General features: G+C 41.5%; 1 protein-coding gene across 3 annotated transcripts in view; it reads left to right on the top strand.

The window, feature by feature from the left end:
• The window catches only part of pde5ab (phosphodiesterase 5A, cGMP-specific, b), a 121,924-nt gene that overhangs the window by 43,413 nt on the left and 52,878 nt on the right, over positions 1–25,633 (top strand). For all 3 annotated transcript variants that reach the window (XM_073065175.1, XM_073065173.1, XM_073065174.1), the window contains exon 7: positions 6,147–6,214. In XM_073065175.1, the coding sequence (XP_072921276.1) occupies positions 6,147–6,214 (68 nt within the window). The remainder of the gene's footprint in view (positions 1–6,146; positions 6,215–25,633) is intronic.

Here is a 25,633-nt window from a genome sequence, read left to right on the forward strand (position 1 = left end):
GTCTATATTGTATGGTCCTTGCTAATATATGGGATAGGAATATAGGGAAGTACAAAATACTTCAGCTGTTGAATTTCCATAAATGTTCTCTCGAATCACCCTCAAGATAACTAGGACATAGTTGCTTTCTCCTAATGTTGTATGATGATTTCTGCAGGACACTTTAGGAGCAGATTATTTCAGGTTGAATTTGTATTCCATATGTTGTTCGTGTCAGTCTCAGGAGTTTTCATCATAAGGTTGGAGGAAAGTATGCAGACTGAGACAAGTAACATATCCTTCATTCCTTGCAAATGGAAATAGGTTGCAATTTGTGGATTGGAGATGAAAGATGGCTGGTATCATTGCTTAAACCCCAAACAACGAATTACAGTCCCCTCATAAAATAAATTAATTTCCTTGCTTCTGGGGCAGCTGGAATCAGTCTCCATTTGTCCCCACCTATTTACTCCCTGATCCGGTAGTAGTAATAGTTTTCACATTGTTTTGAACGGGCACACCCCATAAAGCACCCTGGAGTGTCTGGTGCCTACCACCTTGGTTCAAATGAGGAACCCATACCCTATTACTGCACATTCTTCCAGCTCAGTCTGAAAGATACCAGTGAATATGATGGCTGTGTGGGTACTAGGAATCATAATCCATAAATAATGGCCAAAATTGATTGGAAAAGAACACTGGCAGCAGATCAGCAATGGCTGGAATTTCTGAAAGCAATTCAGAAGGCACATACATCCCAAAGAGGAAGTATTCTAAAGGCAGGATGATACAACAGTGGCAGACAACATGAAAATCAAGGAGAGAACAAAAGCTAGATGATTGGGGGCTTTTAAAAATCATGAGAAGGCAACTAAAATTGTCATACAGAAGGAAAAGATGGAATGCAAATGTAAGATAGCCGATAATATTAATGAGGATACAAAAAGTTTCTTCAAATATATAAAATGTAAAGAAGAGGTGAGAGTAGATATGGGATAACTGGAAGATAATGCCGGAGAGGAAGTAATGGGGGACAAGGAAATGGCAGACAAGCTAAATAGGTATTTTGCCTCAGTCTTCACTGAGGAAGACACAAGCAGTATGCTAGAAGTTCAAGAGTGTCAGGGGGCAGAAGTGTGTGAAGTTGCCATTACTTGAGAGAAGGTTCTTGGAAAACTGCAAAGTCTGAAGGTAGATAGGTCACCGGGACCAGATGGTGTACACCCCAGGGTTCTGAAAGAGGTGCCTAAAGAAATTGTGGAGGAATTAATAATGATCTTTCAAGAATCAATGGATTCTGGCATGGTTCCTTAGGACTGGAAAATTGCAAATGTCACTCCACATCAAGAAGGGAGGAAGGAAATGATAGGCCAGTTAGTGTCACATCAGTGGTCGGGAAGATGTTGGAGTCGATTGTTAAGGATGTGGATTTCGGAGTACTTGGAGGCACGTGATAAAATAGGCCGTATTTAACATGGTTGCCTGAAGAGAAAATCTTGCCTGACAAATCTGTTGGAATTCTTTGAAGAAATAACATGCAAGAAAGACAAAGGAGAATTGGAAAATGTTGTGTACTTGGATTTTCAGAAAGACTTTGAGAAGATGACACACATGAGGCTACTTAACAAGTTCAGAGCCCATGGTATTACAGGAAAGATACTAGCATGGATACAGCAGGCAAAGAGTGGAAATAAGAGGAGCTTTTTCTGATTGACTGTCAGTGACTAGTGGTGTTTCACAGGATCTTTGTTGGGACCAATTCTTTTCAAGTTATATGTCAATGATTTGGTTGATAGGGTTGATGGCTTTAAAGCCAGGTTTAATGATGATACAAAGATAGGTGAAGGGGCAGGTGGATTTGAGGAAGTAGAGAGGCTACAGAAGGACTTTGACAGATTAGGAAAATAGGCAAAGAAGAGGCAGATGGAATGCATTGTTGGGTAGTGTGTGGTCATGCACTTTGTTCGAAGAAATAAAAGCGCAGACTATTTTCTAAATGGAGAAAAAATTCAAAAATTTGAGGTGCAAAGAGACTTACTACAGTGTCCTCTGCAGGATTCCCTAAAGGTTAAATGGCAGGTTGAGTTGGAGGTTCAATAGGTACATTTAATGTCAAAGAAACGTATACAATATACATCCTGAAATTCTTCTTCTTCGCAAACATCCTCAAAAACAGAGGCGCGCCCCATAAAATGAATGATAGTTAAACATCAGAACTCCAAAGAACCCCCCCAGTTCCCCCCCACGCACAAGCAGCAACAAGGCAACAACCTTCTCCCCCCCCCCCCACCCACCAGCAAAAAATTTTTGTTCAGGGTCTGCTTAGACACGGTGGAAGCTACATGGCAGAACAGGTTTTAGAAAAGGTATTCTTTTCTGTGAAGGATTTTGATATTTGAGACAGATATTTTCCAGAATAACTGATGCCAAGATTAAGGAGGACATTTTTGTTGGTCCACAAACCGAACAGGTAATCATTGACAAGCAATTCGAATAATTTCTAGTGGGACTGGAGAAAATCATATGGAAGCTATTCAAGGATGTTGTTGAAATTTGTCTTGGCAACTACAGAGCACCACTCTACATGCAACTGGTTGACAACATGCTTCAAGCATGCAAAACTGAGAAATGCAACATGTCACGAAAGATTCATTTTCCCATTTAGATTTCTTCCCTGCAAATCTTGGTGCTGTAAATCACGAGCATGGGGAAAGGTTCTACCAGGATCAGGGCAACTGGAATCCATCAATGCTGGCTGATTATTGTTGGACACTTAAGTGAGAAGCCTCAGCCACTGAGTACAAACAAAAACCATCAACAAAATATCTTTAGCTTAGTTGAACTATTGGAAAGCATCAGCACCATTATGCAATTAAATGCATTATATTCAATAAAAGTTAATATCTTATTTCTCTGAATTCCTGCGTGATACAAGTAGTCTGAAATTATATTTGTGTTTAGCTTCAAGTGGTCTATTATAAACAAAAAAAATTTGAGGAAGCAGCACTTTAGAAAAAAGTTGTTATCCAGTGTTAACTGCTTTCAAATCACCTTGGCAAATAAATACTTAGGTTTATTGCTGTTTTTTCAGCACATTGTACAAGAAAAATGATATTTTGTTCCAGACTGGAATGCCATAACAGTCATATCCTTGGCAAGTCATAATAGTTTTGGATCTTGATGTAAGTAGTAAGTATACCACTATATGAACAATGAATTCGATCTAATGTTTGAAAACATACTGTTTCAAAATTAAATCAGCTCAATTCTTTGTCTTCCGTTTTCTTGATCCTGGCACAAACAAAAAAATAGGCTCTAAATCCAAAATGTCTTAATTAACATAACATATAAAAAAATTAATGCAGATACCCAAGAAGGTTTGCATCTTTTGTTTCAATTTTGTAATTTAACTTTTGATAAAGCGTAAGGAAATTATATGTACCTGTAAGATAGATCTCTATTCTGCAAGAATTTAATTTCTTTGGTGGGGTAGGTATTATGAACAAGATGAAATTGTGTGTCTCAGGCTGGAACTAGGAAAGTCATTGGAAAACAGCTTGGGTCTAATTTCCCCAACTCTTTGCAGAATGTTGCACGAAGGAAATAGTAAGACTCCCTGCATGACTCAAGCAAAAATCATTTGAAGTTTTCAAAGATTTCAAAGGTACATTTAATGTCAGAGAAATGTATACAATATACGTCCTTAAATTCTTTTTCTTTGCAACCATCCACAAAAACAGAGGAGTGCCCCAAAGAATGAACAACAGTTAAACAATAAAACCCCAAAGCCCCCCCAGCTCCACGTATAAGCAGCAGCAAAGCAGCAATCCCCCTTCCCCACCAGCAAAAAAAGTATCGGCACCCCCCACCGAGCACTCAACCATGCAGCTAAGTATCAGTAAAGACACAGACTTGTACTCGTAGTACTCGTTCACCCGGTAATTCAACATACCACAGGCTCTCTCTCTCTCCCTAATCAGGGAAAAAGAGGTGTCTCGGTTTCACAGCGAAGGGGTAGACGTAACAAGCAACTCGCTGATTTACGATGTTGAAAGTCTGTTGCGTCGCTTTTTCCGAGCTCCGCGCCCAATGAACTCGGGTCTCTGGCACACAGCCAGCAACCAGCTTGCTGCCTTCGATCTTCCATCTCCCACGACACACTGATTTCCTGCCTCCAGAGCCATGAAATCCTGGAACCCTGGATGCACGCTAGTCTTCTAGGCCACGTCCTTGATATATCGAATAACTGCCAGTTGTGAGACCCCGAGAGCGGGTCCCATTCCCACAAAGAACCGAAGTCAGCATGTAACTCCAGGTCAGGGTCTTCAAAAGAAGCTTGAAAGAGAAAAGTAGAGATATTAAAGATAGAAACGGAGCTGTTTCAGAATATACAAGCAAAGGAGCCACTGTTAGGCGCCATCGTCCTCTTAAACTCCACCTCACCTTCAGGAAAGAACCAGTGAAGAGATCTAAAATTTTTTAGGCTGATAATAGTTTTGAAAGGGGAAATGACTGGCCTGAGGGTAAAAAATAGGAAGTCAAGTTAATCAAGTGGCTTTACTAAAAACCAGCACAGCAAGGTCAAGTGCGTCATCTCCTCGTGTCCTCTACTGTATGATATATGTTCTACATTGTAAATGATGAAAATATGTCATATCTAGCATTGATTTTTTTCAGACTTTGCCCATTTTTAAGGTTAGCAAATTGAGGGATGACAGTCTGAGAGAATAGAAGATTCTCAATTAGGCATCCAATGACAATTTCTGAGGGTAAAAATGGCAGAGAAGTGTTGTAATTTTGGCCACTTCCTACATCTCCTTGACTGCATCTCAGTTCACTCCAAATTCCATAATCCCTTGTCAATCAACAAAAGAAACATCTTGCAGTTTCACTGTTCTATACAGTATAAGGGTGGCATTTCTCTGCTGTGAATTCATAGATCTATTAAAAGAAAAGTGAATATTCAAATATAACGACATTCATAAATTAGTCACACTGTCAGTGCAGGAAGCTGTTCAACCTTTTGTTTAGACTGACCAATATAAGCATACTCAATAGAACTATTCTTAAACAAAGAATTGGAATAGAATGGGAATTGGATGCCAGTGGTTACATATTGTCAACTTCTTCTTTTGGACATTTGTTTCAGTTCATGCTATCAAAATAGGATTTGAAAGAACAGCTCAATGAATAATAAATTTGAAAAGGAAAAAACTAGACTTAACAAACAATTACACAATTGCTAACATTTTGGCATGTTGCATAAAGCAAACTTGCTATTTAGGAGAGTATTTTAAAACCATAACTTGAATAAAATTTAGACGACAGATAATTGGAATAATTTGTTGGAATGAAAGATCTCTATCTTTAATGATGCTGTTGTGTACCATAGAGATTTATAATTGCATTGTTTAGTAGCTAATATAAGTGAACAGAAAACATAGGTGAAACTAAAGGAGTGAAAAACAGAAAAATTATCAGTTATCCCAAACAATTGTGAGATGGCTTAATAAACTGACACATCTTAAATGTAGATCTAGTATATATACTGTAGGTGGTAAAGTACTTAACAGATAAGTTTTGAAAATAAATTAAGATAGTGTTGTTCTATTTTAACAAACATTAGCACGTTTCTTAGAATTTTTATGCTATTATTAGAAAAAGATATTAAATAGGAAAGACATAAAAGTATTTTGACAGCTATTAATTTATGATTTGGACAGTAATATTAGCTCTATCCATATCACAGCATTATTATAGCTTTATTCATGTGAATTTGTTTAATTATTTGAATGATCTGATGGATTAATTGATCATTGAATGTCTTTTAAAAATAATCAGATTACTGCCATGGCAACAATATTATTTAGCTTTAACAAAGAAGCATGAATATCTAATATGCGTTAACACATATGAAGTGTAGGGCTATGCCAAATGCTCGTGGTGTATTTAGACTGCAGTGGAATATTTGGCAGAACAGTATTACTTTTGTTTTTCCTCTCTGACAGTGTTTGAAATTTCCCTTAAATTTAGACTGTGCTGCTAGAGATATCAGCTCTTAGTGACTAGAGCTCAGTTAGATTTTGAAACATCTGGTGACTGAAATCTTGCTAGATTAATCCCTTTGCTACATTGCAATAAATTGTATGGTTTAATTGCATTTTCAGGACTCATTTTCCAATGTCTTTCACATGAATTCAATGGAGCTAGATGATCCAGCAGAGTTCCAGAGGAGGTAAGGCATTGTCTCATGAATCATCATTCCATGAAGCACAAAAACTGGGTTAGAAATGATGAACTTTGCTTTCACAATAAAAACAGTGCAGCTTTTATCCAATCATGCATGCTGCAGTTAAACCATAAATCTGAATTCTTTTTTACTCTGTAAATATCCTGGGGAAATTCATTAAAGGAAGCAATAAGTATACTTTGTTATTTGACTAGATAAATCCCAGTACTTGACATAGACTCTTCCAAATTTTAAACAAGTGAGAGAAACAATAATCAACTCTCAAATTAGCCTTTACAAAACATATGTGTGTACAGTACCTTGAAGAAGTATTCAGCTCCTATTTCTTTGTTCACATAAAAGAGTATTACGACCTGCATTTTGATCAATTTAACTGAGAATTTTTATTTGTGGATCACATGCTCCTTTTTCTCAACAGAGCCCCAAAACAGGGAAATTGTAAGGCATTAACAACTAAAAATTCAAAAACTATAATGTCAGCAGTTCAAAAGTATTCAGCCCCCTTTACTCATAACTTAAACAACCTCTCGCAGCTATTACAGCTAGAAGTCTTTTTGGATAAGTTTCTATTCGCTTTGTACAATGTGATGAAGCAAAATTTGCCCATTCATCCTTGCAAAATTGCCTAAGTTGTGCCAGGTTTGTTTGGGAGCAGTGATGGACAACAGTCTTGAGGTCTTGCCAGAGATGTTTGATTGGGTTAATGTCAGGTTTCTGACTGGGCTACATAAAATTTTCTTCATTAGAAGCCACTCTGGCAGTGTGCTTTGGGTCATTGTCCTACCGAGAGACAAACTTCCTCCTCAGTTTAAGCTTTCTGGCAGAGGCTAGCAGGATCTCTCTGTATTTAGTCGCATTTATCTTCCCATCATTCCTGAGCAGATTCCCAGTCCCTGCTGCTGAAAGGCACCCCCATAACATGATGCTACCTCCACCATAATTTACAGTAGAGATGGTGTTACCTGGCTGATCTTTACAGTACCTTCTAAGTGATGATTTGCAAAGTCTTTATGGGCAAGGATATGCTTTTCTTTAGAGCCAGGACTTCTTCCTTGTCACTCTTCCCTTTTTGTGTGAGGCCTCATAAATTGTGGAGCCATGAACTGCATCTCCAGTTGCAGCCTCTGAATTCTGCAGCTCACTCAGAGAGACTGTTAACGACACAGTAGCCTCTCTTACAAGTGTCGTTCTTCTCGGGTGACTGTTTACTGGGTCAGCCTGACCTAGGCAGTACTAGGCAGTGGTTTCATACTTTTTTCCACTGCATTGAGCTCTGACATATGTCAGTGCATTAGAGACAGTCTTGTACCCTTCCCCAGATTTGTGCTTTTCCCCTGACTTGCCTTGAATGTTCTTTTATCTTCACTTTGGTCTGGTCTGTTGAAAACATACTATATTGTAAGACCTTACAGAGAGAGGAGATACTTATTCAGCTAATCTTCCAATGTCCAACATCAACAAATTGGGTGCATTGGAAAGGTAATATACAGTATTGCACCTGAAGGAAGTTAGATTAGGTTAGATTAGATTCAACTTCATTGTCATTGTGCCGAGTACAGATACAAAGCCAAAGTCAATACAAAGTAGTTAGCATCTCACCAGAAATGCAAAGAATAGTAGTTATTTACAAAATAACTGGAAATAAAAAGTAAGTGCTGTAGTACACAAATATAAAAGTACTGAGACAGTCCAATATGGGTGCAATACTGCTTAGCGCTGTGATGTGAGGTTCAGCAGGGTCACAGCCTCAGGGAAGAAGCTCTTCCTGTGCCTGCTGGTGCGGGAGCGGAGGCTCCTGTAGTGCCTACTGGATGGGAGGAGAGTAAAAAGTCCATGGTTAGGGTGAGATGCATCCTTGATAATGCTTTTCGCCCTGCCCAGACAGTGTTTATGGTAGGTGTTCTCAATGGTGGGCAATTGGGTGCCGATAATCCGCTGGGCAGTTTACACCACACGCTAGAGTGCTTTGTGGTCCGATACACGACAATTGCCATACCACACTGAGATGCAATTAGTGAGCATGCTCTCAATGGTACAGCGGTAAAAGTCCATCAGTATCCTGGGAAAGGGGGTGAATACTTTTTCAGCCTCACCATTTTGGTTTTTAATTTTTAGTACATTGTTAATGCAAGAAAGTCTGCAGATGCTGGAAATCCAAAGCAACACACACAAAATGCACAGGTATCTATGGACATGAATAAACTGTTGACATTTCAGGCTGAGTCACTTCTTCAGGACTGTGAAGGAAAGGGGGAAATGCCAGAATGTAAAGGCAGGTCATAGAATCTAATAGGAGAGAAGAGTGGGCCAGAGAAGAAAGGGAAGACATAGAGGATTTAAATTGCAGCAAGAGGCGGACAGGGAAGAGGTAAAAGAAGCTCGGAGAGAAGCTGTTTTTTTTTAACTGATCACGGCAAAGAGGCTAGACTGCGCAGGCGCATGACGTAGCGCGCCAAAGGTTTAAAAAGAAAGACCGCCATATACAGCGGCCATCGTCGGAGTGGACTGAGGTAGAGTGGGTCGGCTTTGGCTCAATCAGGCTTCGGCGAGAACAGGCAGAATTGAAGTTTGAACGTGGCACAACTGCACAAGTGCGTGAAAGTCGGCCCGTGAGGCAGCGGGAGAATTTAAATAGCAAGCAGAGGCTGAGTAAGAGTTTCACTCCAGGTGAGGTAAGGCTGGGTAAGCTCCTTTAATTAATCTAATTAGTTTAGGAGTAGGTAATGGAGGCAGCAGTTAGGGCAGTTGAGTGCTCCGTTTGCAGTATGTGGGAAGTCAGGGCAAGCACAATTGTCCCTGATGACTACACCAGGTGCATCCAGCTGCAGCTCCTGAAAACTGTGTTAGGGAACTGGAGCTGGATGAACTTCGGATCATTCGGGAGGCAGAGGTAGAAATAGATAGGAGTTTCAGGGAGATAGTCACCCCTAAAAGTCAGGAGACAGGTAACTGGGTGACTGTCAGGAGAGGGAAGGGGAATAGACAGGAAGAGCAGAGCACCCCGGTGGCCGTTCCCATCAACAATAAGTATACCGTTTTGGATACTGTTGGTGGGAACGACCTACCAGGGACAAGTTGCAGTGGTTGTGTCTCTGGCACCGAGATTGGACTCTCAACTCAGAAGGGAAGGGAGGAAAAGAGGAGAGCAGTAGTGATAGGGGATTCGATAGTTAGGGGGACAGATAGGAGGTTCTGTGGAAGAGATCGAGAATCCCGGATGGTCTGTTGCCTCCCTGGTGCCAAGGTCCGCCATATCTCGGATCGAGTTCTCAGTATTCTCAAGAGGGAGGGTGAGCAGCCGGATGTCGTAGTCCATGTAGGGACCAATGATGTGGGTAGGAAGAGTGAGGAGGTCCTGAAAGGTGAATTTAGTGAGCTAGGTGCCAAGTTAAAGGACAGGACCTCCAGGAGGAGGTCCTGCAGTGCCACGTGCAGGTGGGTTTAGAAATAGTAAGATAGTGCAGATCAACACATGGTTGAAGACATTGTGCAGGAGGGAGGGCTTTAGATTTATAGATAATTGGGCAGTTTTCCAGGGAAGGTGGGACCTGTTCCGGTGGGACGGTTTACATCTGAACTGAAGGGGAACAAATATTCTTGCAGGTAGGTTTGCTAGAGAGGCTCCAGTGGATTTGAGCTAGATACAAGGGGGGAGGGGAACCAGAGTGTAGGAACAGATGTATGGGAGAAGGAAGAAAAAGAAGACAGTAAAGTTCTTTGTACTGTTAGAGATAAACAGAGAGGAAGAGGTGGAGAATTTCTTAAATGCATTTATTTTAATGCTAGGAGCATTGTAAGAAAGGTGGATGAGTTTAAAGCATGGATTGATACCTGGAAATATGATGTTGTAGCTATTAGTGAAACATGGTTGCAGGAGGGGTGTGATTGACAACTAAATATTCCTGGATTTCGTTGCTTCAGGTGTGATAGAATCGGAGGGACAAGGGGGGGGGGAGGTGTTGCATTGCTTGTCAGAGAAAATATTACAGTGGTGCTCTGGCAGAATAGATTAGAGGGCTCGTCTAGGGAGACTATTTGGGTGGAATTGAGGAATGGGAAAGGTGTAGTAACACTTTATAGGGGTGTATTATAGACCACCTAATGGGGATCAAGAATTGGAGGAGCAAATTTGCAAGGAGATAGCAGATATTTGTAGTAAGCACAGGGCTGTGATTGTGGGAGATTTTAATTTTCCACACATAGCCTGGGAAGCCCATACTGTAAAAGGGATGGATGGTTTGGAGTTTGTAAAATGTGTGCAGGTTAGTTTTTTGCAGCAATACATAGAGGCACCAACTAGAGAAGGGGCAGTGTTGGATCTTCTGTTAGGGAATGAAATAGGTCAGGTGACAGAGGTATGTGTTGGGGAGCACTTCGGGTCCAGTGATCACAATGCCATTAATTTCAATATAGTTATGGAGAAGGATCGGACTGGACCCAGGGTTGAGATTTTTGATTGGAGAAAGGCTAACTTTGAGGAGATGCAAAAGGATTTAGAAGGAGTGGATTGGAACAATTTGTTTTATGGGAAGGATGTAATAGAGAAATGGCGGTCATTTAAAGGTGAAATTTTAAGGGCACAGAATCTTTATGTTCCTGTTAGGTTAAAAGGAAAGGTTAAAAGTTTGAGAGAACCATGGTTTTTAAGGGATATTGGAAACTTGGTTAGGAAAAAGAGAGATATCTACAATAAATATAGGCAGCATGGAGTAAATAAGGTGCTCAAGGAATATAAAGAATGTAAGAAGAATCTTAAAAAAGAATTTATAAAAGCTAAAAGAAGATACGAGGTTGCTTTGGCAAGTAAGGTGAAAATAAATCCAAAGGGTTTCTACAGTTATATTAATAGCAAAAGGATAGTGAGGGATCAAATTGGTCCCTTAGAGAATCAGAGTGGACAGCTATGTGTGGAGCTGAAAGAGATGGGGGAGATTTTGAACAATTTCTTTTCGTCGGTATTCACTAAGGAGAAGCATATTGAATTGTGTAAGGTAAGGGAAACAAGTAGGGAAGTTATGGAAACTATGATGATTAAAGAGGAGGAAGTACTGGCACTTTTGAGGAATATAAAAGTGGATAAATCTCCAGATCCTGACAGGATATTCCTGAGAGAGGAACCTTGAGGGAGGTTAGTGTAAAAATAGCAGGGCCTCTGACAGAAATATTTCTAATGTCATTAGAAACGGGGATTGGCGTATTGCTCATGTGGTTCCATTGTTTAAAAAGGATTCTAAGAGTAAACCTAGCAATTATAGGCATGTCAGTTTGACGTCAGTGGTGGGTAAATTAATGGAAAGTATTCTTAGAGATGGTATATATAATTATCTGGATAGACAGGGTCTGATTAGGAACAGTCAACATGGATTTGTGTGTGGGAGGTCATGATTGACAAATCTTACTGAATTTTTTGAAGAGGTTATGAGGAAAGTTGACGAGGGTAAAGAAGTGGATGTTGTCTATATGGCCTTCAGTAAGGCCTTTGGCAAGGTTCCGCATGGAAGTTTATTTAGGAAGGTTCAATCGTTAGGTATTAATATTGAAGTAGTAAAATGGATTCAACAGTGGATGGATGGGAGATGCCAGAGAGTAGTGGTGGATAACTGTTTGTCAGGTTGGAGGCCGGTGACTAGTGGTATGCCTCAGGGATCTGTATTGGGTCCAATGTTGTTTGTCATATATATTAATGATATGGATGATGGGGTGGTAAATTGGATTAGTAAGTATGCAGATGATACTAAGGTAGGTGGATAATGAAGTAGGTTTTCAAGGCTTGCAGAGAGATTTAGGCCAGTTAGAAGAGTGGGCTAAGCGATGGCAGATGGAGTTTAATGCTGATAAGTGTGAGGTGCTACATTTTAGTAGGAATAATCCAAATAGGACATACATGGTAAATGGTGGGGCTTTGAAAAATGCAGTAGAACAGGGTGATCTAGGAATAATGGTGCATAGTTCCCTGAAGGTGGAATCTCATGTGAATAGGGTGGTGAAGAAAGCATTTGGTATGTTGGCCTTTATAAATCAGAGCATTGAGTATAGGAGTTGGGATGTGATGTTAAATTGTACAAAGCATTGGTAAGGCCAAATTTGGAGTATTGTGTACAGAATTATAGGAAAGATGTCAAGATGAAAAGCTATTTTTAAAAGCTATTATTAATGCTTTTTGAGATAGTGATTTAGATGCATATCATATTTTTTTACTGAGTTAAGTATTGTATGTAATTAGTTTTGCTACAACAAGTGTATGGGACATTGGAAAAAAAGTTGAATTTCCCCATGGGGATGAATAAAGTATCTATCTATCTATCTATCTATCTATCTAACAAAATAGAGAGAGTACAGAGAAGATTTACTAGAATGTTACCTGGGTTTCAGCACCTAAGTTACAGGGAAAGATTGAACAAGTTAGGTCTTTATTCTTTGGAGCGTAGAAGGTTGAGGGGGGGACTTGATAGAGGTATTTAAAATTATGAGGGGGATAGATAGTGTTGGATAGGTATATGGACAGGAAAGGAATGGAGGGTTATGGGCTGAGTGCGGGTCAGTAGGATTCTGGACAGAATAGAAGATGTTGCTCCTCCACCCTGAGAGTGGCCTCATCTTGGCACAAGCGGAGGTCATGGCCCCGGACAGGTCAGAATGGGCAGTGGTCCCCAGTTTATCACGGGTCTCATTAATGTAGACGAGAGCCCATGGGGAGCACCGAACGCAATAGGTGACCCCAGTAGATTTGCTGGTGAAGTCTTGCGTCACCTGGAAGGACTGCTTGGGGCCCTGAATAGACGTGAGGGAGGAAGTGTATGGACAGGCGTAGATTTAGGCTGCTTGCAGAGATAAATGTCGGGTGGGAAGTTAATGGGAGGGGACAAATGGACAAGGGAATCATGGAGGGTGCAATCCCTGTGTAAAGTGGGAAATGGAAGGGGGGAAGAGGTAAAGTTACATTCAGTGGCAGGATTCCGTTGGAGAAGTGAAAGTTGTGGGGGATGATGTGTTGGATACAGAGGCTGATCGGGTGGTAGGTAAGGACAAGAGGAACTCTTTAGCAGCAGGAAGATGGGATAAGCACCTGGCTTCACCTATCACTTTCTAGCTAGCCTCCCTCCCCCTCCCCCAGCTTCTTATTCTGGCGTCTTCCCCCTTCCTTTTCAGTCCTGAAGAAGTATCTCGTCCCGAAATGTCGACTGTTTAATCATTTCCATAGATGCTTACTGACGTGCTAATTTCCTGACTTTCCGCTTTAGTAAATTGTTGACAGGTTTTGGAATTTTTCTTTTGATTTGACATGATGCGCAATGTTTTGTAGATTAGCTCCAAAACATTCTACCTCAATGTATTTTGAGTTTAGAAAATGAGATCGTAAAATGTGAAAATAATTATGGGGGCTGAATCCTTTTTCAAGGTACTGTAAATACATAAGATAGCTTATATACATAGATTGATTGTATGGATTGATTATGGATAACTCTGAACATCCTCTACATAGCACCATCCAGAGACAGAGAAGCAGTTTCAGCGACAGGTTACTATCGATGCAATGCTCCTCAGACAGGATGAAGAGGTCAATACTCCCCAATGCCATTAGGCTTTACAATTCTACCGCCAGGACTTAAGAACTTTTTAAAAGCTATTATTAATGCTTTTTGAGATAGTGATTTAGATGCATATCATATTTTTTACTGAGTTAAGTATTGTATGTAATTAGTTTTGCTACAACAAGTGTATGGGACATTGGAAAAAAAGTTGAATTTCCCCATGGGGATGAATAAAGTATCTATCTATCTAACTATCTATCTATCTATCTATGTCCATAAAGTGCACAGGAGAGTTTGTACATAAGGTGATAAAGTAGTGGTGGTTGGAAATGTGGAGGAGTGGGTTTATGGGTGGAGCAGTTGATCAGCCTTACTGCTTTGAGTCTGATGGTCCTGGAGTGCATATGCTACATGGCCTCCTCCCTGGTGGGAATGGGACAGACAATGAATGGGCAGGGTGGGCAGATACTTCATGATGTTACTGGCCCTTTTCCAGCACCTTTCTGTATCTGTGTCCTTGATGGTGGGTAGGCTGGTGCCGGTGATGTGTTGGGCAGCTTTGACTATCACTGTACAGCATTCCTGTACTGTGCAGAGCAGATTCCACACCTTGCAGTGATGCAGCATGTTATGTGTGGAGAATGGTGTGAGGTTTTCTCCCATCCCATCCCATGCTAATTATTTTCTTTTACCCATTTTCTTAAGCAAACAAATAAACGGGCTCTTCAAAAACTAGTCACTGTAATTCTAAGGAATGAAAATGGAACTTCCAAAAACTAATGAACAGCAAAGAACAAATTTTGTAACTGTTTTCAGTCAGATTAGATCCTGGGTATGTATGTTATGAAGATTGCACTGGTGAAACATGGTAGTGAGCTTACAAAACTGCTCAATATACTTCATCTGAAATCCACTCACTGAAATCTGTAGCCTTTAATTTTCCCTTTAAGTAACATACTTTTGAACCGTCTTAACAAGTCAGAGACTTTACGATCTTCTGAAGTATTCTCTTAGAATACTTTCCAATAATGTTCACACAACTGATGTCAGTCTCACTGGCCTGTAATTTCCTGGTTTCTGTTTAGAGCCTTTTTTAAACAGCATAACAACATTGGCTATCCTCCAATCCTTTGGTACCTCTCCTGTCACTAAGGATGTTTTAAATATCTCTGCTAGAGCCCTGGCAATCGGTGTACTTGCCTTTTGCAGGGTCTGGCAGAACACCTTGTCAGGCCCTGGGGATTTATCCACACCTCCTCCGTTAACTGTACAGGATCCATGAAGTTGATACCACTTTGCCTACTTCCATAGGCTCTATGTCTATCTCCTGAGCAAATACAGATGCCAAGAATTCACTGAAGATGTCCCAACTATTTTGACTCAACACATGGATTACTGTTCTGGACTTCCAGAAGACAAATTTTGTCGCTTGTGATCCTTTTGCTTTTAACATATCTGTAGAATCCCTTTGGATTCTCCTTCACTTTGTCTGCTGGAGCAATTTCATGCATTCTTTTAGCTTTCCTGATTTCTTTCTTAAATGTTCTCTTGCATTTCTTAAACTCCATAAGCACCTCATTTGTTCCTACTTGCCTAAACCTGCTATGCACCTCCTTTTTCTCTTAACTAGGGCCTCAATATCTCTTCGAAACCAAGGTTCCCTACACTTATTATCTTTACTTTTTATTCTGACAGGCACGTACAAGCTTTGTCCTCTCAAAGTTTTGTTTGTGAAGGCTTCCCACTACCAAGTACGCCTTTGCCAGAAAGCAGCCTACCCCAGTCCAGATCAATCCTGATACCATCAAAATAGGCCTTTCTCCAATTTAGACTTTCAACCCATGGACCAGACCTATCTTTTTGCATATTTACTTTGAAACTAACGGTGTTGTGGTCACTGGATGTAAAGTGTTCCGCTACACAAAGTTCTGTCTCCTGCCCTGCCTCATTCCCTAATAGCATCTCCAGTATCACTTGCTGTCTCCTTGGGACTTCTACGTACCGATGAAGGGATTCCTCCTGAATACATTTATCCCATCTAGTCATTTTATAGCATAGGATTCCAGTTTCATCGATACAGTTGAAAGAAGAGGAGGAGGAAGAGGAGGAGGAGGGGAGGGGAGGAGGATGCAAGCTTGTCTGAAACACTGGGGAATGAGACTTCCTCTACCCAGCATATTGTTAGCAAATATGCAGTCTCTGGAGAACAAGACTGAGATTGCTGTATCATAGGGAAATGAGAAATTGCTGCATTCTATGTTGACAGAGACATGCTCACTCCTGACATACTGGATACATTAGTAAGACCTGGGGGCTTCTTGATGCACCTAATGGACTGGACTGCTGATTTGGAGAAGGCAAAAGGTGGGGGTCTGTGTTTCATGATGCCTGGATGCAGTGGTCTTGTCGCACTCTTCTTCCCTAGAACTGCAACAGCTGATGATTAAATACCAAACATTGTACATACCAACGGTCCTGACTACAGTTCACATTCCAACAAAGGCCGATGTTAAGCAGGCACTTAAGGTCCTGAGTACCATCATCAGCAAACAAGGAACAGCCTACTCCAGCAGCTTTCAGCAAACAGTCAGGGACTTCAATCAGGCATGTTTGAAGAAATTTCTGCCCAATTATCACCAACATATCACATGCAGCACCTGGGATCTCAACACAGTCAACCACTGCCACACTACCAGAAGGATTCCTAGACTGATTTTGGGAAAACTGATTGATTGTTTTGCTATCTACATACAGGCAGAGGCTAAAGAGCATGGCTATGGAGAAAAGGACAACAAAGGGGTGGTCACAGGAGGCTGAGGAGAAGCTACAGGATTGCTATGAGTCAGTGGACTAGGCTGTGTTCAGGGACTCATCAGACGCTCTGAATAGTACACCACATCTGTTGCAGACTTTATGAGAACAGTGTAGACGAGTGTGGCCCCACAGAATTATTCAGAGTCTTCCCCATTCGAAAGCCCTGGATGAACCAACAGATCCACAATCAGCTCAGGGCCAGATCAGTGGCATTCAGGTCTGACGACCAAGTGAAATACAATAGTTCCAGCTATGATCTCCGGAAAGCCAACTCAGGTGCGAAGTGGCAATTCCAGACCAACTTGAAGCAGTGAGGGGTGCTCAACAGTTGTGGCGGGGCTTTCATCTTCTACAAAGTGAGTTCCAGCAACAGATGACAACGAGGCCTGGCTCCCACATGAGCTCAATGCCTTTTATGCTTGCTTTCACCATCAACACGTGGTAACTGGTTCACAAACTCCCACAGTCCCCGATGACACTGTGATTTCAGTCTGTGAGGCAGATGTGAGAGCATCCTTCAGGAGGGTGCAACCATGGAAATTATCTGGCCCAGATGGGGTATCTGGCTGACATGTGCAGGTCAACTGGATGGAATGTTCGCTAAGATCTTTAACCTCTCGCTTCAGCAGTCTGAGGCACATATCTCTTTCAAGCAGGCTTCAATAATACCAGTGCCTAGGAAGAATGTGATAACCTGCCTCAAAGACTATCATCCAGTAGCACTTACATCCATAGTGATAAAATGCTTTGAAAGGTTGGTGATGAAATATATCAATTCCTGCCTGAGAAATGACTTAGACCTGCGCCATTTCACCCACCGTCACCAAGGTCAACAGCAGATGCCATCTCTTTGGATTTTCATTCAACCCTGGAACATCTAGGCAGTGAAGGTGTATGTAATAGAATGCTCTTCATTGACTACAGCTTGGTATTCAGTGCTATTATCCCCTTAAACTAATTAATAAGCTTCAAGACTTTGTCCTCAATAGATTCTTGTGCAACTGGATCCTCAATTTTCTCACTTGCAGACACCAGTCAGTTTGGCAACAGCATCTCCTCCACAATCTCTATTCACATAGGTGCATCACAAGACTATGTGCTTAGCCCCTGGCTCTACTTGCTTTGTATTCAGGACTGCCAGGCATAGCACAGCTCCAATGCAATATTTAAGTTTGCTGACAATACCACTGTCATTGACAGAATCAAAAGTGGTGGCAAATCAGCATATAGGAGAGAGATTGACTATCTGGCCGTGTGGTGCCATAACAACAACCTTTTCCGCAATGCCAACAAGACCAAGGAGTTGATCTGAGAAGAGGAAACCTGAAGTCCAAGAGCCAGTCCTCATCCCAGGATCAGAAGTGAAGAGGGTCAGCAACTTTAAATTCTTTGGTGTTATCACTTCAGTTGATCTGTCTAGGTCCAGCATGTCAATGCCATTATGAAGAAAGCATGACAGTGCCTCTACTTTCTTCCAAGTTCGTGAAGGCTTGATATGTTAACTAAAATTCTGACAAACTTCTGTAGATGTATGATGTAGAGTATATTGACTGGTTTGATCACAGCTTGGTATGGAAATATCAATGCTCTTGAACAGAAATTCCTACAAAAAATAGTGGATATGGCCCAGTCCACCGCAGGTAATGCTCTTGCCATCACTGAGTACATCTACACAGAGCACTGTCGCAGAAAAGCAGCTTCCCTCATCAAGGACCCCCACCATCTAGGCCATGCTCTCTTCTCACTGCTGCCATCAGGGAGAAGGTATAGGAGCCTCAGGACTCACACAACCAGGTTCAAGGACAATTATTACCCCTCAACCATTAGGCTCCTGAATCATAGAGAGTAACGCCACTCAGCACTGAACTCAACGTGTGGACTTACTTTCAAGGACTCTTCATCTCATGTTCTTGATATTTATTCTATATATATATGTGTGTATGTATTTGTGCAGTCTATGTTTTGCACACTGGTTGCTTGTCCATTCAGTTGGGTGCAGTCATTGATTGATTGTATTTACTTTGATTGCCTGCATGAAAATGAATCTCAGGGTTGTATAAGGTGATAGATGTGTACTTCGATAATAACTTTACTTTGAACTTTATTAAATTTACATAAAGAAAAGAGATTGGTAAGAACCATTACAAGAAATATAAATTGGCTTGTTAGGTAAGTGGGTGGTGGTGATATGTGTTGATGCTTTTACAGGGATTTAACTTAAACTTTGGGGTAATGAAGTTCTCCATTTTTTTCTTTAGAACTAATCTGAAAATAAGAAATCTGTGTGAATCCACTTAAGTAAATTATGCTTTTGGAGAAAATTTATCAGCAACACAAAGAAATATTGGGGTCAAGTGTACTGCTCTTCTGATTGTTGAGAGTGGATCAGTTTATCCTAAGCTAAGCATCTGCATGTTGCAAAATGGAATTTTGATGTGAGTCGTAGGTCAGATGCTAGAGACGTCCTCCTCCATCGATGAGTCCAGGGGCTGAGCAAACAAGTATTCTGGGCTTATACACATTGTTTCTGCTCCTTTGATTTATGGCTGATACATCTCGTGCAGGGGTGGCGAACCTTTTTGAGCGCCTATGCCCAAATTGGTGATAATCCAAAAAGTTATCTTGTGTGCCATGGTAATTTTGAGCAGAGATTATCACTAACTGATGACTAAGAAACAATAATTATGGACTTTTCTATGGAAAAAAAGATGAGTCCTGATACATATTACATGAATTTATTGTTTTACTATTAATAGAAGTGTAACACAGACAGATTTAAATAAACAAAGCATTTCAGAAAATCTGTTAAAAATTATTATTACTTTTTAAAGGACAATTGAAAAATAACATCCTTTCCATATAGTGTTGTTATTGTAACTATTTTCTATCCAAATACTGATGTGTTCTCCCAGGTCTGGGAGGATTTCAAAATGTATCATCCAAGATCACCTGTTCTCGCAACTGTCTAGCTGGCAGTAAGCTGGCATGAGGCGTTTCATGTGTGTGAATACATCTCATTGCTCTCAGGTTGTAAAAACAATTATTTGCTGCTCTTTTGGCAGTAAAAATCATCATTATTTATCTTTTTATTATGGGTGGTTCAAATAATTGAGGTGCTGAACTACATGCTGGGTGCCAACAAAATTTTGCACATGCCATGGACTCGTCACCCCTGATTGTGGACCAATGCTAATATGAATAAAGTTGCCAAACTTGATTGCAAAAGTACATGCTCTTCACTTTCCTGAACGCTGATGTTTCTGATTGATTTCTAGCACTGAAAGTCACGTTAAAGTTATTTACTTCCTCAGCTCCAAACGATCAGTTTTAAAGGAGAGGGAAATTAAAGCTTCTCTAATCGGCAGAGGCATTTAAACACTGTTCAAAGTTCTTTGAAAGCAGTTAGCTGTCCAATGACATGAGAGTAGACTGTGAGCAGGTCTTCTAAATGTGCTGCGTGAGGTCTAGTTGTCATAAGTGGGCTGATGTGCCTTGCAGAACGTCTCTATGGAAAGCCGCAATGTGCAGGGCCAGAAATACTGAAGTGTGACTGATGGAATGCATAGGGGTACATGTGCATTTGGCAAGCCAGAACAAGCACAGACCATTCCAATATAAACTGCTCTACATTTCCTAGTAGAGTTTGCGACAGCGGTTTCAAAATTACTGTATTTAACTCTTCCACGCCAGAAGTTGCTGCTAGTTTTACCCAATAATTAATGGGGGTGATGCTGGCCTTCTCATCATTACTGCAAATGATCATCCATTGTAATTGCTATTCAGAGTATAACACTCTCTCTCTCTCTCTCTCTCTCTCTCTCTCTCTCTCTCTCTCTCTCTCTCTCTCTCTCTCTCTCTCTCTCTCTCTCTCTCACTCTCACTCTCACTCTCACTCTCACTCTCACTCTCACTCTCACTCTCACTCTCACTCTCACTCTCACTCTCTCTCTCTCTCTCGCTCTCTCTCTCACTTCTCCTAATAGGCTTTTGTTTTTTACTGACTGTCTCTTATAACTTCTATATTTCTTCTGATCTTCATCTCTTAATTCCAGTTTTTACTTTATCTCATTATTCTGCTGTGTTAATTGTCCTTTTACTCCTTTTCATTATGTGAAAATCTGCATCCATCTTCTTACTTATTAAGCCTGCTCTCACTATTCCTGAAACAGTTCTTCTTGCAACATGACTTTTCTTTCAGCACAGTGGTGAAGCTTGCAGGGTGACACCAGCTCAGTGCACAGTTCCGGTATATCTGTGTGGAGTTTGCATTGTTCTCGTGAATGTAAGGGTTTCCTCCAGGTTCTCCAGTTTTTTTCCCATATCTCAAGACCCTCTGGTTGATAGGTTAACAGACTACGGAATAGATTTTGAGTAGAGTTGAGGGGGATATGGGAAGCATCTCAATCTGAAAGTTTGACTGTCCATCTCTCTCCGTAGATGCTGCCTGACACCCTGCGTTCCTTCAGCGTTTTGTGTGTTAGTGGGCACAAAGGTCTGTATCAGTGCCTATTAACCTTATCTGGCATGAAGTATTTATATGTCAGATCCCCTGTTAGAGGAGAGACAGATCAAAAATCTTCCCTTCTGCACTGTCCCAATTTAATTTAACTCTTTTGAGATATTGGACATTACTGATTCGGGAGGATTAACTCATGGTAGGCTTGTTCCTAACAAGATGCATCAGGCTACTGCCACACAAATTTCAGTAACACCATATTACGATGCACACTGTGGCAATGGAAGATCAAATTTTAAACCATGCAGAAATATTATAATTATTAACCTGTCATTTTACTTTTAGGCTGAGCATTTGACTGAGCTTTTCAGTGTATGGGTAGATGGAACCAGAAGGGAAAAAACAACAACTTTGAGCTGGCCCATTGCTTCGAAAAAGCAATATTCCACTACAAGTTCAGGGTCTTCCACCTTCTCTGCCTGATGGTTCTTTGAAGTAAATGTGTGCTATCTCCCTTTTGTCGTATATAGAAAGAATGGGGTGATGAGGTAGGAAGCTCTTGTTGCCTTGTTGTCTCCGTGGTACTGCCTACCTTTAAGTGGTCGAGCAGAGGAGAGCACAGACAGTCCTCTTGCATTCAAATTTCCCATTAACACCAATTCCAGACAACAAGACGAAAATATTCATCTTTAGTCACCAACATTAACTGTGTTTGAAGTATGGAATGAGGACCTTTTTCTTCCCCACATATTTACACTAATTCCAATAGAACCAGATGTTAAGAGATTTGTGAATACTGAGTGCATTTAGCATTTAGGGGAGATGAGGCTGAGTACAGGGCGACGGTGGGAAACTTGGTCACATGGAGCGAGCAGAATCATCTGCAGCTTAATGTGAAAAAGACTAAGGAGCTGGTGGTGGACCTGAGGAGGGCTAAGGCACTGGTGACCCCTGTTTCCATCCAAGGGGTCAGTGTGGATATGGTGGAGGATTACAAGTACCTGGGGATACAAATTGACAATAAACTGGACTGGTCAAAAAACACCGAGGCTGTCTACAAGAAGGGTCAGAGCCGTCTCTATTTCCTGAGGAGACTGAGGTCCTATAACATCTGCCGGAAGATGCTGAGGATGTTCTACGAGGCTGTGGTGGCCAGTGCTATCATGTTTGCTGTTGTGTGCTGGGGCAGCAGGCTGAGGGTAGCAGACACCAACAGAATCAACAAACTCATTCGTAAGGCCAGTGATGTTGTGGGGGTGGAACTGGACTCTCTGACAGTGGAGTCTGAAAAGAGGGTGCTGTCCAACTTGCATGCCATCTTGGACAATGACTCCCATCCACTCCATAATGTACTGGTTAGGCACAGGAGTACATTCAGCCAGAGATTCATTCCACCGAGATGTAACACTGAGTGTCATAGGAAGTCATTCCTACCTGTGGCCATCAAACTTTACAACTCCTCCCTCGGAGTGTCAGACACCCTGAGCCAATAGGCTGGTCCTGGACTTATTTCCACTTGGCATGATTAACTTATTATTATTTAATTATTTATGGTTTTATATTGCTATATTTCTTCACTATTCTTGGTTGGTGTGGCTGTGACGAAACCCAATTTCCCCTTGGGATCAATAAAGTATGTCTGTCTGTCTGTGATATATTTAACACCCAAGAAGTGTAGATTTAAAAGATGTGTGAGTGTAGCAAGGGTTGAGAGCTGTAAGTGATATCAGCACAAGTGAGAGGAGAGGAAATATCAGAGGTATGAAAGAACTACGGGGTGAGTGAGGGAAGTGTGCATGTTTATAGTAAGCATCTTCTGAGAGTCAGTAAAACACAGTAGAAAAGTGAGGCATATTCGGAATTGCAGTGTGTCACCTAATAGAAGATCATAAGCAGTATTCATGAAATGCACAGCAGCCCTCCTGATTATTAACGGGTAGAACTACAAGTTATGGTATTTACATGGGCCACAGTTAAATGCAGAAATCCAGGAGTTTCTGCCACTGCTATCATGCTCCAACACGGGCTTTGTTGTTCCTGCCTTCATAAATGAAAGCTGAATAGACATCACTCTTATAGCATAGGTTTAAGCTAATTACCCAGGATTATTAAACTTGAACCTGACAGAGTAGCAATCACTTTGTACCTGAAATGTGAAGCATCAAGTTACATTTGTCTCAGAAGATTTCTACCTTTGTAAATCCTTTGAGAAATCAAGAAGTGGCCTTTTCTTTAACATGGCTTTTGTGTTTTGTTACTTTGTACATTTCTTATAATCGGGTGTATTTCTTAATATTTATATTGCTTTTTGTACACTGATTTACAGGTCACTTTTTAAAACTTTCTGTATTGCTGTGTATGAGAATTTATCAATCTAATGAGTTGAATAGTCTCCATAGTGATTCACACGATCTCTAACATTGTAGATTACCAGGAGACTGGAAATATGCATTGTTAAATCCATTAAGTACAATAGATGCACACAAAGTGAATTTATATTTATAGAAAAGATCCATATTAATTTATTTTCAAATCTTACATCAACTTGCATTGCAATATTTTTATTAAATTATAAATTTCTATCATAATACCTGTGACAAAAACCAACCACATTATATTTTCAACACCTGCCATTTCCACAAGTGATTGTAATAGAAATTTGTTAAGACTATTCAGACAGATTCCATTGTAAAATATGAATGGAACACAGTATAAATATTAGGTCAGAAAAAGCTATTTTTAATAAAGAGACTGAATCAATAGAGTAACGTTAACTGTCCATTTCCATCCACAGATACAAAATGTTGGTGGCATGTAGCAGGCCAGGCAGCATCTATAGGGAGAAGCGCTGTCAACGTTTCGGGCTGAGACCCTTCGTCAGGACTAACTGAAAGGAAAGATAGTAAAAGATTTGAAAGTAGTGGGGGGAGGGGGAAATGTGAAATGATAGGAGAAGACTGGAGGGGGTGGGGTGAATCTGAGAGCCGGAAAGGTGATTGGCAAAAGGGATACAGAGCTGGAGAAGGGAAAGGATCATGGGATGGGAGGCCTAGGGAGAAAGAAAGAGGGAGGGGAGCACCAGAGGGAGATGGAGAACAGGCAGAGTGATGGGCAGAGAGAGAGAAAAAGGAGGAGGGGGGAAAAAACTATATCAGGGATGGGGTAAGAAGGGGAGGAGGGGCATTAACGGAAGTTAGAGAAGTCAATGTTCATGGCATCAGGTTGGAGGCTACCCAGGTGTTGTTCCTCCAACCTGAGTGTAGCTTCATCTTGACAGTAGAGGAGGCCATGGATAGACATATCAGAATGGGAATGGGATATGGAATTAAAATGTGTGGCCTCTGGGAGATCCTGCTTTCTCTGGTGGACAGACCGTAGGTGTTCAGTGAAACGGTCTCCCAGTCTGCGTCGGGTCTCACCAATATATAAAAGGCCACACCGGGAGCACTGGACTCAGTATACCACACTAGCCGACACACAGGTGGAGTGTTGCCTCACCTGGAAGGACTGTCTGGGGCCCTGAATGGTGGTGAGGGAGGAAGTGTAAGGGCAGGTGTAGCACTTGTTCCGCTTGCAAGGATAAGTGCCAGGAGGGAGATTGGTGGGAAGGGATGGGGGGGACGAATGGACAAGGGAGTCGCATAGGGAGCGATCCCTGCAGAAAACAGAAGGTGGGGGTGGTAAAGATGTGCTTGGTAGTGGGATCCCATTGGAGGTGGCAGAAGTTATGGAGAATTATACGTTGGACATGGAGGCTGGTGGGGTGGTAGGTGAGGACGAGGGGAACCCTATCCCGAGTGGGGAGGCGGGTGGATGGGGTGAGGGCAGATGTGCGGGAAATGGGAGAGATGCGTTTAAGAGCCGAGTTGATGGTGGATGAAGGGAAGCCCCTTTGTTTAAAAAAGGAAGACATCTCCTTTGTCCTGGAATGAAAAGCCTCATCCTGAGAGCAGATGTGGCAGAGACGGAGGAATTGTGAGAAGAGGATAGCATTTTTGCAAGAGACAGGGTGGGAAGAGAAATAGTCCAGGTAGCTGTGAGAGTCTGTAGGCTTATAGTAGATATCAGTAGATAAGCCATCTCCAGAGATGGAGACAGAAAGATCAAGAAAGGGGAGGGAGGTTTCAGAAATGGACCAGGTAAATTTGAGGGCAGGGTGAAAGTTGGAGGCAAAGTTAATGAAGTCAACGAGCTCAGCATGCGTGCAGGAGGCAGCACCAATGCAGTTGTCGACGTAGCGAAGGAAAAGAGGGGGACGGATACCCGTATAGGCTTGGAACATGGACTGTTCCACAAAGCCAACAAAAAGGCAGGCATAACTGGAACCCATGCGGGTGCCCATGGCTACACCTTTGGTTTGGAGGAAGTGGGAGGACCTGTGAGTCGACTGGTATGGTATACTGCATCGGGTGCTCCTGGTGTGGCCTTTTATATATTGGTGAGACCCGACACAGACTGGGAGACCGTTTTGCTGAACACCTACGCTCTGTCTGTCAGAGAAAGCAGGATCTCCCAGTGGCCACACATCTTATTTCCACGTCCCATTCCCATTCTGATATGTCTATCCATGGCCTCCTCTACTGTCAAGATGAAGCCACACTC

Source organism: Hemitrygon akajei, chromosome 13 (genome assembly GCF_048418815.1).
Source record: "Hemitrygon akajei chromosome 13, sHemAka1.3, whole genome shotgun sequence".
In the NCBI taxonomy this organism is placed as follows: Eukaryota; Metazoa; Chordata; class Chondrichthyes; order Myliobatiformes; family Dasyatidae; genus Hemitrygon; species Hemitrygon akajei.